The 13,220-nt window shown below is 42.0% G+C and overlaps 1 protein-coding gene across 2 annotated transcripts in view; it reads left to right on the forward strand.

The window, feature by feature from the left end:
- The window catches only part of SART3 (spliceosome associated factor 3, U4/U6 recycling protein), a 485,355-nt gene that overhangs the window by 72,534 nt on the left and 399,601 nt on the right, over positions 1–13,220 (forward strand). For both annotated transcript variants that reach the window (XM_069214788.1, XM_069214787.1), the window contains exons 5-6: positions 2,038–2,143; positions 3,077–3,201. In XM_069214788.1, coding sequence (XP_069070889.1) covers positions 2,038–2,143; positions 3,077–3,201 — 231 coding nt within the window. The remainder of the gene's footprint in view (positions 1–2,037; positions 2,144–3,076; positions 3,202–13,220) is intronic.

Below are 13,220 nucleotides of genomic sequence, written 5' to 3' on the forward strand. Positions count from 1 at the left end.
GTTCTTTCAGCGACTCCTGTGCCCCCATCCTGCGGGACTCCTGTGGGTGCAGCCTCTGCTCCTGTGGGCTCTCTGTGATGCTGAGGGTCCCCTGTGACTCGCACTCCTGGGGTGAGTCCTCCTGGGCCTTGCTGGTCCCTGGCAGCACCTCTTTTCCACGAACCGCGAGTTTGCCTTTGCTAAGGCTTGTTGGAGAAAATCCTGCACCAACACCTGTCTGCAATCTTCCTTCCAGCGTGGGACATCTTCTGCATTCATCAGGAACTCTTCTCTGGCTTCTGGGCTGCAGTGCTGACCTGTTCTTTAGTACTGTTGACCATCACCTGCATTCACAGCTGGGTGGGTAGTACCTCCTACTCCTCCTGGACTCCACTGTGAATCTTGGACTTTGTTCCCTCTCTCCACATGTCTTTGTTCTTCAGGAATCCACCGATGGTTTTTTTGCAATCTGCCCTGGATGTCTTCTTTTTCTTCTTTTCCTCCTTTCGGTGGTTTGGGGAAAATCCAGTGTTTTACTCCTGCATTCCTGGTCGCTGAGGGGGGTACTGTGTTACTTACTTCTGTGGTTTTCTAATACTCCCAGCTCCCCTCTACACATCTTACTTACCTAGGTGGGGATACCTTGTTCGCATTCAATTTTTTCAGTGTATGGTTTGTGCTTCCCCTAGGGTCACAAATGGGCATTACTGTTTGCACTGTTTTCTAACCTTTCCTATGCCTATTTTTGATTGCTAGTGTATATATTTAGGGCCAGATGTATCATGCATTTTTGTGATAGTTTGCAATGGTTAAAATGCATTTTTGTATGTATGAATCTCGATTTGCTGTTCAGTGACATATTGGAATTGTGACTACATACCGATTTGGTATTAGGAAGGGTCGTGTCAAGGGCGTCCCTTCCTAATACCGAATCGCAGAGGTATGTAAGAATGTTTTGTGACCGAAAAACGGTTGAAAAACATTTGCATTTTACCACCTACTTCAAGTAGGTGGTAACCCATTCGCAAACAGGAAGGGGTCCCCAAGGGACCCCTTCCCCTTTGTGAATGCATGCGAAAAACATTTTTTAAGAGCAGGCAGTGGTCCCAGGGACCACTGCCTACTCTTAAAAAAAAAATTAAAAGAAAACTTTTCCTTTTTCTTTTTTAAACACATCCCGTTTTCCTGTAAGCAAAATGGGCTGCATTTAAATAAAAAAAAAAAAAAAAAAAAATTGCTTTATTTAAAAGCAAGCACAGACACGGTGGTCTGCTGAGCCAGCAGGCCACCATCGCTGTGATTGTAGCCATTCACAATGAGTTGCAAATTGCGACTTACCTATGAATATTAATGAGGTAGGCTGATTTGCGAGCCGTTGGAAATTGCAAAATTAAACTCCTGTAGTTTCATACATTCAAATAGCGATTATCTAATTGTGATTCGCAGAAAAGCGCAATTAGGTTATTGCTATTAGGAAAAATAATGCATCTGGTCCATAGTTTATTACTTACCTCTTAAGGGTGGGTCACCTGTCAAGTTTTTTGTGGTAATTTGTGCCAAAAATTAAGTACCTTTTATATTTGTACAACTGAATGTTTTCTTTCATGTGTGTAAGTACTGTGTGACTACAATGGAATTGCATGAGCTTTGCATGTCTCCTAGATAAGCCTTGGCTGCTCATCCACAGCTACCTCTAGAGAGCCTGGCTTCTAGACACTGCCTTCGCTTCACTAAGAGGGGATACCTGGTCCTGGTATAAGGTGTAAGTACCATAGGTACCCACCAGACACCAGGCCAGCTTCCTACAACTCTCCTTTAAGGTACTGTCTCCATAACACACACATACTTTAGCTGTGTCCTGTTTAGATGAACACGAATTGAACAACTGCTCTAAGACTGTTTTTTTGTTATGACATCACTTGAGGAAATGTTTTTGAATGATGTGCATTTTATCTCATTGTGTGCTCATCCAACTTTTCATCACATTTTTGAACTGTGAAACTATACATGGTAGAGATTCTGAATACATGCTTAGCCTTTCATTCTCTTCATCTGAAGCCTCCACCTGGCACCATTCCAACCCCTGAGCAGCAACAGATACTGAATGAACAACTGGAAAGGATTCATGCACTATTCCGCCGACAGCTGAGTATTCCGCTTATAGGTAAGGGCTGATTTTTACTCACCATGCTAGATTAAGTTTTTTATTTCAATTTTATTTTGACTTTGTGTTTTGTTGCAGGCTTATACCATTTGGGGCATAATGCTATACTCAACTGAAACCCTCAAAATGTGACTAAAGCCTGTTAGTTTGAAACCTACATTTCTGTGTAATTAGTTTGGTGGGCCTTGTTAAATCCAGGACTATTTTTCGTATATTCTGCAGAATATTTGAGATGAATATCAACCCAGAACATTTGCATGTTTGTTAGCTTAAAACTGGATCTTCTGATTCAGTAGATTATCAAATCCAGCAGTGAGCACAAGTCAGGGATGTATATTACATGGACCAGTACGACAATAGGGAATAGTGCTGTGCAAGTGGGCATTGAAAAGTATGCACTATCAGACAATACTTATGAAGACCAGCTACAATATTACTGCTTCAGCTGTAAAGGCATTGACTACTGTTATTCAGTTAAGCAAGTTACTCAATTTTTAAGAAATGTAATTGATTGTTAACCTATCTAAAAATTATTTTCTTTATTTCATGTTTTCTGAGGCCTACGAATGAGGCCTAAAATTAAGACCTTCATAACTAATTAATAATAATGCCGGCATAATTGTATTAAAAATACACACTTGTAATATTAATAATTTACCCACCAAAGTGAGCTTTCAAAGTCACATTGGATATACGTGCTTTCATCGCATGGGTTCTGCAGTTGATTATTACACAGTTTTGAACATACAGAAAGAAATTTATTGAAATTATACCTTTACTAAAATGAAAGCATGCATTGTTTGTCTTACACTTGTGCTAATAATAAATGCATAAATTATATGTGAACATAACTAATGAATTGCAAGGCAACCTTTATTTCTGTTTTCTAAAAATATGGGTGGTTACCAATATTGATTTGATTTGTTGTGCTAGACATGGAAACCACGTATGCAGAGTATGAAGAATGGTCTGATAAGCCCATACCAGATTCTGTAATCCAGCAGTACAAGCAAGCAGTCAAGCAAATGGAGAAATGTAAAGCACATGAAGAGGCACTGGTAAGGTTCAGTAGGATGAAACATTTAGTTATAAAAATACTTAGTGACATTTTACCCAGTAAAATCTTTATCTTCTAGGTTTTGAGAGTTAGAACCAAAAAATGAGTTAGCTCCTTTTGTTGTAGAGTGCTCCGTAGCTATGTTTGTGCTGTAGGAATACACTTAACTACATAGAATACAGAGAATTATACATGCATAAAAACCATCATTTGCAGAGTAGTGTATTGTGAGGCAGAAATACTAGATCTTTAGAAGTCAGATAAATTAAGGTGAACCCGACAAATGCCTTTGGCTCAGGAAGGTTGACGCTCAATGTAATAGGGCTGGAGCCATCATTATTGCTAGAGATAACGTCAGGATACCACCTCCAAACACCATTTTTCACAATGAAAAGTACTGTTCTTCATCGTCTAGCCTGTCAACTGTTGCGTTTGTATATCCTGTTTAATCAGACACTTTGCGATTGAGGTAGTCATAATAGCAGCATCATTCTTGCTGTTGGAAATTTGACCATGTATTGCCTGAGAAATCCCCAGGTGCATGCTCATATTCGGTTTTACTTACCCTATCTTGCCTCTGGCCCATCTAAGTAGGTGTCAATGATATAATGCATAATTGGAGATCCTATTAGACTTCCAGCCTAAGACAAACATCATATTAGTGACAGTTCATTCACGAGAAATGACCTTAGTTGTCTTTGCTGTTTTCTTACTGGTAGGTAGAAGACTGAGCAAGCACACATCGGGCACCCTTTCCACCACCCATTTTGTCAATTCCCTTTGTATCTTATTAACATTCTTCAGAATTCTCCAAATTTTGGATAGGAGCATAATTTCAGCTGCATTTCTTGTGCACAAAGGATCCAAGTCTAGATTAATCCTGTTCGGTACTCTAGCAAGTTTTACTTTTGTTTCAAGTATTTTCATTGTGAAAGTGTGTCATATGCATTCCTAGACATTTATTTGTGTAAACACATCTTATCCTGAACCTTGTCACAACGCTTCGCACAAGTCACACTCCATTCTGGAGAGAATGTCCATGCCTAGCACAACCTGGTGATTTTTTTTTTCCTAGACCCTTCTGACAATGATTAGTTCAACCATTACAAGTCCCAGGATCAGGACAGAGAATATCTTTGTTCTTTGATGGACTGTGACCACTAACTAAACTACTGAGTATGTGGATGTAACCTGCATCCAATCCCTTTGTGTCCCGGAATGAAGTAAACACCGTGAATTTCTTATTGATGTCACCTATCAATCAATAGCTGTTCCTTTTGCATTCTGTACAATGTAGCACATTTCACTTAAACATTCTTAGTATCCATCTCTCTCAGTCACAGAATAGCTCTTTTAGAGTGCAAAGGTAACTAACAAGGGTTAAATATGTATATTTTCTGTAGCATTTTGTGAGTGAGTTTAAATTACATTGAATTTTGAATTGCTTTTAGCTGGCCCTAGTACATTTTCCACTCTTACCAGCTAAGATGGGCAATTGACTGATGGGTGGTGGGCTACATTTCAAGGTGCTGCGAGAGAAATATCTGAGGAAGGAAGTTAAGCCTTATGGCTTAAGCAGTCATATGCCACAAATCTACTCCATCTGCGTAAACAGAGCACCATGTAGATTGCAGAGTTCAGTTTGATTTTGCAGGCTGGGAGTGGTGTCTTGTTCATGCAACAAAAGAGAACAATTTAGGTACTATACAGAAAACTGAATTGGATTGCATATCATTAACTGGGCATTATTTTCAAATCTGTTTTTCTTCTGATGGATACTTCCTTCCGCAGCCTCTTACTCCAGGCCTTGGACTGGATCCAGAAACATCTACATCGTAGGATTCTCACTGATATAATAGATGCTTAGAATATATATATATATATATATGTGTGTGTATATATATATATATATATATATATAAGAGCGAGAGAGAAAAAAAAAACATATATATACACACACACTTTGATGTCTAATAAGTATTACAACAATTTGCCTTAGTTTTTAACACCTTCAGAGAATATTGTTTTATTTAATATACCTTCACCTTTTGTGAAATGTCTTTCCTGCAGGAGGAAGAAGGCTGCTTCTGACCCTTGTTACCTGTATGGGGTGTGTTTACCTGCCTCTCACCCTGTCAAGGAATGTCCTTTTTGTCAAACTGTGACGAAAATGGCTCATGAAGATAGAGAAGGAATACATCTGGAATTAATATTAGAGGAACTCCGGGCCGAGGAGGAAAATAATATAATAATTAGAGGAAAAAAGAGGGAGCTCCCTCAACTGTACTAAATACTACCCTTGAAAAGGACTCCCGTAGAGATAGATCCAGGGATAAAAAAAAAAATGGGGCAGACGTCATCATCATAGTCACTCCAGGCACTCTTCCCCCCCAACCCCACAAGAGGAGCACTAGTCGAGGTATAGTCCATTGGCACTTACATGTTTGCTGTCAAGAAGCTCTACAGTCCGTAGAACATTGATACTGAGAGCCCAGGTACACATCATCATTACATGCATGATATCTTTCCTTTCTATGTCAGTACCTTCACCATTGAGGCTTCCAGTGCATCATCAACCTTTGATGACACACTTAACAGTGGTAATGTGGTCGACCTTGAAGATAGATGTCAAAACACTCTACTGCCTCAATTTATAACTTCTTCTCAATCTGAAGCAGTCCAACCCTATGAAAGAGCTTGTCTTATCAACCAAGTCTTATTCCAGTAGAAGATTCACTGCAAGAACCTCTGCAGCCACTAATATTACAACCTCTTACTGAATCTCCAGTGCCACATTGTATCCTGCTCCGGCACAATGGCACCAGAACCACCTCTGCCACAAGGCACCCAAATTCCAGTAGTTCCAAAACTATCAGAGCATACTACACCTTGTCTATGTACTTCTGATAGGGGTAAATGCAGAAAGATGCCCTCTACCTTTCTGAGGACATCCAAATGCTATGCTTCTGATGTATCATACATGTATGCATCACTTCCAGCCTCTCCTTTAAGGCTTTCTCCACTGCATAATATTTTGACATTCCTGGATGCTCTTATTAGAGGTTTGGCAAATCTTAACATACTGCTAGAGATCCCTAACTTCACAGTTTTCATTATAATGGAGACAATACAACCTAGAGCTTCTCCCTTCAAAACCTGTTCTATTGCTGATTACAGGCTTCACAGAGATTGTGTAGGGAAAATTCTTAATGCCAGCCACTTTAAAGTCCGCTTCCGTGCGTTTCCTCAAAAAAGACAAACCTACAAAACAACATCCTGTATTTATTCACCTGGAACAAAAAACAGCCACCATAATAGTCTGTGCAATCCATTAGCACCAGAGATATCAGAGAGAAAAAGCAAGAAGATGAATACAGTGGACAAAAAGGTCAACTTTATCAACTTTTGAGCCTGATTTAATTTTCTATCACAATAGGGTAGTGTTAAGGACACATCCTTCTTTTCTTCCTAAAGTTATATCCGATTTCTATAATTATTGAAACTCTCTCTTCATATGTTTTTTCCTAATCTGTCACCTCTAGCAGAGAGATTTCTGCATTCTGTAAATTTGAAAAAAAAGTCCTAAAGTTTTGGCTGGAAAAAAAAACTAAAGTCATCAAGAAAAATGAGTCCTCTTTTTGTAAGTTTTGGTCTGCCATGAATAGAATTAGCATCCTCCAAACAAACCACTGTTTGATGGATTATATTCTACATTATGTGCTGTAAGGTGATATTGACAGAGAAGAAGATGAAGCCTGAATTCCCATCTCCATCAGCCAAATCTGTACAGGTTGAAACTTTCTGGCAGACCATGCTGAGTATTTTCAGGTGGGCTACAGTACTCTCTGTGCCATTCCTCACTGGAGAGCCCACTGCTGTGGGTTTGTTGATTCCTGTACCTTCAGCCTTGAAGCCTCTCAACTCTGCCCTTGGGTCTGCTTCTGATGAAACTTTTTCCTTCCAAGGGGCCCCCACGCATGGCCACTGTACAATGACCCCGGAGCCGATCTCAGCTATGCTTTTAAAGCCTTTGAAATCAGTAGCTGTTGTCCACATGGCAAAATAAAAAGTTCAGCCTTTTGTTTTTTGACAAACCCTAAGCACAACACCTCACTGGGCCCAAGGCGTTTGCCTGTGTGGAGAACCGATGATAGTGATCCCTGCCAACTATTACGGTTATGCAGAGGTTGACCATTCAGAGGCATATAACTCCTGACTTGGTCAGCAATGGACTAGATATTTTCATACAGACACTAAGGTTTGGCCTGTCCTCCCACCAGAACATGGTCTCTGACTTATGCCTCAGTTTTTAAGTCAGAAGTCCTTACATTGCTGTGTTATAGAGGTGATACCCTTTGAGGAAAGGGGTACGGAATTTTATTCACTGTACATCTTGGAAATCAAGAAGGATGAAGGTCTGAAATCGATCCTGGACCTTTGCACCTTGAATCTTTTCATTCAGCAGCATGAGCTCAAGATGATATATCTATGTTATGTCTTGCTGGTCTTGGTCCACGGGCGTCTAGGATGCTTACTTTCATCTGCCAGTCCAAGGTTAACCCTAGGCACTACCAGTGTGCGATTCTGCCTTGTGGACAGACAACAGCTCTGCAAACATGCACTAAGGTAATGGTGGCTCCACAATGGTTTGCAATTATTTGTGATATAACTTTGACATTTCTGGCAAATACATTCGGAGATTCAGAAGGTCCTACATCTGTTAATTCCTCATTAATCCCATTGGTGCCTCAAAACAAATGGCATGTGAGAGCCATTCATTAATGTTTATGGGGTGGTGGCTTCAGCATCAGGAGAGCCTCTCTGCTGTGGTGGGGGACCAGCACTTAAGCATGACTGAATCAAAAACTCGATACATATCTGTTGGTGGGTCAACCTTTCAGCCCTCCACAGTTGCAGACTAGGGCACTCATCTGGGTAACATCGCAGCCCTGGGTCTTTGCCTGAGTTTGAGTTACTGACGGTCTGTCTTTCATAACAGCCTTCCTCCGTTCCATCTCAGTTCTTTTTAAGTTCTGCAAACACTACTACTACAGACCATTACATCAGCAGACTGGATGATGTGAGGTCATGTGTATTTTGTGTTGGGGGGGGGGGGGGGGGGGGGTTGGCACCTTGACTGGCAGTGGGCCCAGCAACATGGTATTTTCCCCCACAGTGGCACACCTCACAGGCACACCCCACATGTGAGCAAATGTTCTGAGTTGCCTCACTTTGGAGTACCACAGGTGAAAACTTTATCCCAAAGTGACAGAAGTGATCAGATCCTGATTGAAGTGTCCATGCGTAGATCTCTTTGCCATGATCTCAAACACTAAGTATGTTTTTTCTGTACTATACACTTCCCTCTTGGTTGGTTTCCTGAGGCACGCCTTTGGGTTTGACAAGTCAGTGGGTCTGCTTTTCGAACTCTTGCCAATCACATTTCTGCTGGGAATCCTACAGCAAGTGTGTGGAGGATTTTGTACGCTAATATGTTGGAACTTAGCACAGTGACTCTCGCAGCTGGATAGTCTTCAGCTCAATCCCAAATGTTTCAGCTGCATGCGTGAAGGTGGAGCAGTGTTACCTCTGGGTCCTTCTGCTTGTTTCCTGATGTTGAGGATTTTATGTTGTCTGCCAGGAAACCTGCTACCAAATCCATTTATGCTGGTTGCTAGAACAGTTTTCTCAGTGGCGTGAGTCAGAATGTCTGAACCCATTTCAGTTTCACCTTCATGCAGTACGTGTCATCCTTACCCAGCTGGCACTAGTCAGTGACTAATATACACAGTTATTTGGCTGTCCTAATCACCTACAAATTTGTCCCTGGCCAACCTTCTCTGGTTTCTTTCAACTCCTTATTTTTGTTCCTCTCTTGGATTTGAAACTTGGGATAATGTTCTTATGGCATCTCCATTAGAGCCAATGTTTTGTTGCTCCATTCAACTTCTCACTTGGAAAACCTTTCTTCTTTGTGGCAGTGACTTGAGCCTAGAGGCTGGGTGAACTTCAGGCCCTCTGCCAAGCCACTGTTCAGTTTTCTATCTGGATAAACTGGTTCTTTGTACTCTTCCATGTTTCTTGCTGAAAGTGATATTTCACTTTCACAAAGATCAGTCCATCCCTATTCCGTCTTTCTTCCCTCCATCTCATCCCATTCCACCAAACAGGATGAGTGGCTGCATAGACTGGACCTCAAGTATGCATTATCTTACTACATCTATAGCACACGAGGGGGCTGTGTGGGTTATCACATCTTTATTATTATTATCATTATTAATATCATCAAAAAAGGCAAAGCAGTGTCAAGGGCACCATTTTAATGTTGATTACCCTTTGTGTTAAATCTGCTGTGTCTTGGACAAGAAAGAACCATCCAGCATTCTCATCCCCTTCACCAGGTTGTACTCCTCAATGGGGTGTGTAAAAAGTACTAAGAAGTGACACCAGTGCTCCAGTTGATGCTTTATAGAATAGGGTTTCTTCACATCCTGGACTGGTAGCCTCATGGCCAATGCTGTATGGTGCCACCTTGCAGCACTTGAGACCTATTGTTGATCTACTCTGGTACTTGGAGGTGATTTATAAGGTAAGGAATCTGCATTAATCTACAGCATCCAACAATGATATAGTTTCTAAAATGCAGTAACATTTGGTTCTTACAGATTGTTGTTGTTGACTATTGGACAAAATTAGAGTTATTTGCAAGCAGATGGTCCTGCCAAAGGATTTCCAACACAGTGGTTATTAGGGTGTTATGAGCTGTAAGCACATTGATGGTGTACATTTTGACTGTTTGTTGTTTGTGTCTTGTGGTTAGCAACTGCATAATTAGCTGTGATGGTCCAAGCCTGAAAAGCATATTCAAGAAAATTGTGTCTGAGTAGTATATTTTGTCCATTTGAGTAACCGGCAGCTAAAAATAGCTCTCTCATTGGAAGCATCTGTTTTCATTTGAGTTATTTGCAGGTACATTCTACATGCTTTGAGACATGGCTCAGTTTCTTTGGTAGAGTTGGTTGGTTGTATACCTTTCTTGGCATCTTGGTGTTGTCTGGAATCAGACCGGTTGATTAATAGCCAATTATGGGAGACTGCTGTTTAGGAAGGTGTGGGTGGCATGCTCTACATGTCTCTGCACCCAGATTCTGGATTGCACTACATTGAAAAGCTGTGACTCAGAAAAATCCATTCTGATACTTCATGCTTGGGTAGGACTGACTAATAACTAAAAGGAGGGAGTGAGGTCACCGTTAGGCAGTATGAATAGGTGCAACTTATAAACACTGGCAATAGCAGGATTTGGTCTTTATATGTTTACATCCTTCTTAGTTTTTGTACTTTAGGTTCTCATACATTATTTTGAGTACACCATAAAGGGGAAAACTGTCATTCTCTTTTACAAAACTGTTGCTGTTGTGTTCCTCCTCTGCTAATTTAAAGAAAATTTATTACAGACTTGAATGGTGCAGTTCCGTGAGTTGTTTCTCATCACATGTGTAACAGAAGTTATAGGTGCATGCAGAATTGCTAAATGGTGGATTGGAAGCTTTTTTTTAGGGTCGAGCCTGCGTTGCATGCGTATCGCAGCGAGACGCTTTAGTTATTAGAAAAGGGCTTGGAGCCCTGTCGACATCACGTCAGTGTGTTTCATTGGTTCGTTGGCTTGCCTAGTAAAATCTGCTTGCTTTCATTAGTGGAAGGCATGCACACGTCATGCCTTTTCCGGTGGTTAGCCCTCCTCGAGCGCAGCGACCAAGTACAGAAAACATGCGAGGCTCGCTGCTTTCTGTCGGATCGTGGACTACTTTTTCTCTATTTTCCTAGCACGATTTCGCTTGGCAGAAGTCAAGCGCTTTACACAGTTAATTTCACTTTTTCGGGTTACGTACATAAAAGCACTTTTGCCGATAGATGAAAAGTCGTGTTAGGAGTTTACAACGCGATCAGCTCTAACATGAGCAAGCGCGAGACCCGTTGCATTACAAATGCTTTTTCTGAAAGGCGGCTTCAGTGTGAATTGTCGGGCCTGGGTGTTCATAACTTGAGTCCTTGGACTGTGAGATCTGCCCCTCCTTTGAGCTTACAGTGTGTTCAAGGAATTTGGGACATGTTTTGGTTGGCTGAGGACAGGGAGCTGCCAGGGTGATTGCCTGCTGTGCTTTATTGTTTAAGTATTTGGGAGCATTTGCTTGGGTGCAGTATGAGGTGTCTATCCACTTTGTGGGTCTCCGTCATCTTATAATGCTAACTGTCTTTTGATTTACAGCTCACTCATTGCTTACCATGTTTTAAAAAAACTAATTATATGTGGGGCACTTTGTTTAGTAGTGTTTTGGCGTACTGTCATTTCAACACTGATTAGTACTGTTTGGATAACTGTTTCACCTTAGTAGTCTGTCATTAGAACTATGAAATCTGCAAATGAAAGGTGACCAGTTAAACTGAAAGGCTCTGGCATGCTGGATTAACTTTGTTTTAGTACCTTTTTGATCTCTTCAGTTTAAGTTAAAATCTGCAAATTCTGCAGGTGGGGGATTATGTGCCAAGTGAAGTAAATATGAAATTATGTTTAACGCCACAGTCGCCATTTTGCATAATTCCAGTGGCCCAGTGTTGGACATAGCCCTTCTTAGGGGACTTCCCTGGAACTTTCTGCTTTTCCTCACAGTTTTTTGCTGACTCTTGTTGTGTGGCCTTCTGACTCTGGGCCCTTTCCCACTGTACTGCAGTGGGAAAGTGCGCTCACCATTCCTACACATGCCAGGAAGGGGTGCTTACATGATTGTTTCAGGCGCTGTACCTATGTGTGCCCTGTAAAAAGGTACACCACATGCCCAGAATGGGTACCGCCCTGGCTACTGGTCGGACGTTGCACTGAGTGTGCCACCCACGAGAATAGCTTGCCAAGCATGTATCTGGCCTGACAATGCAGGCCTGTCGAGGCGCAGTTGCGCTTGTGCTCAGGCTGGCACTTCTAACTCCGTAGCCAATCCTGAGTGGCCCATTTGCTTACTCTAGAGTACCACCTGAAGGGCCGAGCACGTGGTAGACAAAAGGCTGGGCAGGTACACATAGGTGTCCCATGCCCCAGTAGGGAAGAACTCCTCACATGGGTTTTCCCTACCTAAGGGATTGGATCTTGCCATTGGTTTTGCTGATTCTCTATCCACTGGCCTTAGGGCCCTGGACACTAACCCACTACAAGTACAGTGTAAAACTGCGTGTGCCTTTCCTACCTATGTTAGGAAGTGGCTGTGGCCAGTGTGTGTGCACATCTTCACTGGTGTTTCACATAGGTGCTGAGCCTGTAATAGCAGGCCTGTTTGTGCACAATTGCACCCATGGTGTTCTTAAACACAAGTCCAGCCTGTCATAGCAGGCCTGTGTGTGCACTCTTGCATCTGTGGTGTTTTTAACCATGTGTCCAGCCTGTCATAGAAGGCTTGTATGTGCGCAAGGGCACGTATGCCCAGGGAGTGAAGAATACCCAAGTGTGTTTTCACTACCTATGCGAGCTGCTCAGCCCACAGGTTATCAGAGGGGAAGTTTACAATTAGTGGATTGCAGCGGAGCACCCTCATAATGTTTACTATCATTGTATTTGTGCTGACAAACTCTTTTCTGTGGTTAACATGGTTTTGTCAGTAATAACCTAGAAATGCCACTTCTAGAATGTGGGCATTTCTATGCACCAACATGCTTTTGTGTGCCTTTTAAATTCGACTCTAATCTACTCTGGGGGCTGGGGGGGGCACACCTGTGCATTCCCCAGCACCAGTTACAAACCCTGGGCACACAACTGGAAGGACAGATCTCTGCCATTTTAGGGCCTTTGCTGGATAAATTGGAGGGAGAGGTTTTGACACCTGGCCTCTCAGAGCCAGATCATGGCCCCACTAAGGACTAGGATCTGCATTCCACGGCCCCATGGCAGATAGGACTGAAATGTAGGGGAGATATCTCTGTTTCAAGGGGGACTCTTTGAACCTCCCCCAGACTTCAAAGGCACACTACAAT

This window comes from Pleurodeles waltl, chromosome 11, assembly GCF_031143425.1.
Source record: "Pleurodeles waltl isolate 20211129_DDA chromosome 11, aPleWal1.hap1.20221129, whole genome shotgun sequence".
In the NCBI taxonomy this organism is placed as follows: Eukaryota; Metazoa; Chordata; class Amphibia; order Caudata; family Salamandridae; genus Pleurodeles; species Pleurodeles waltl.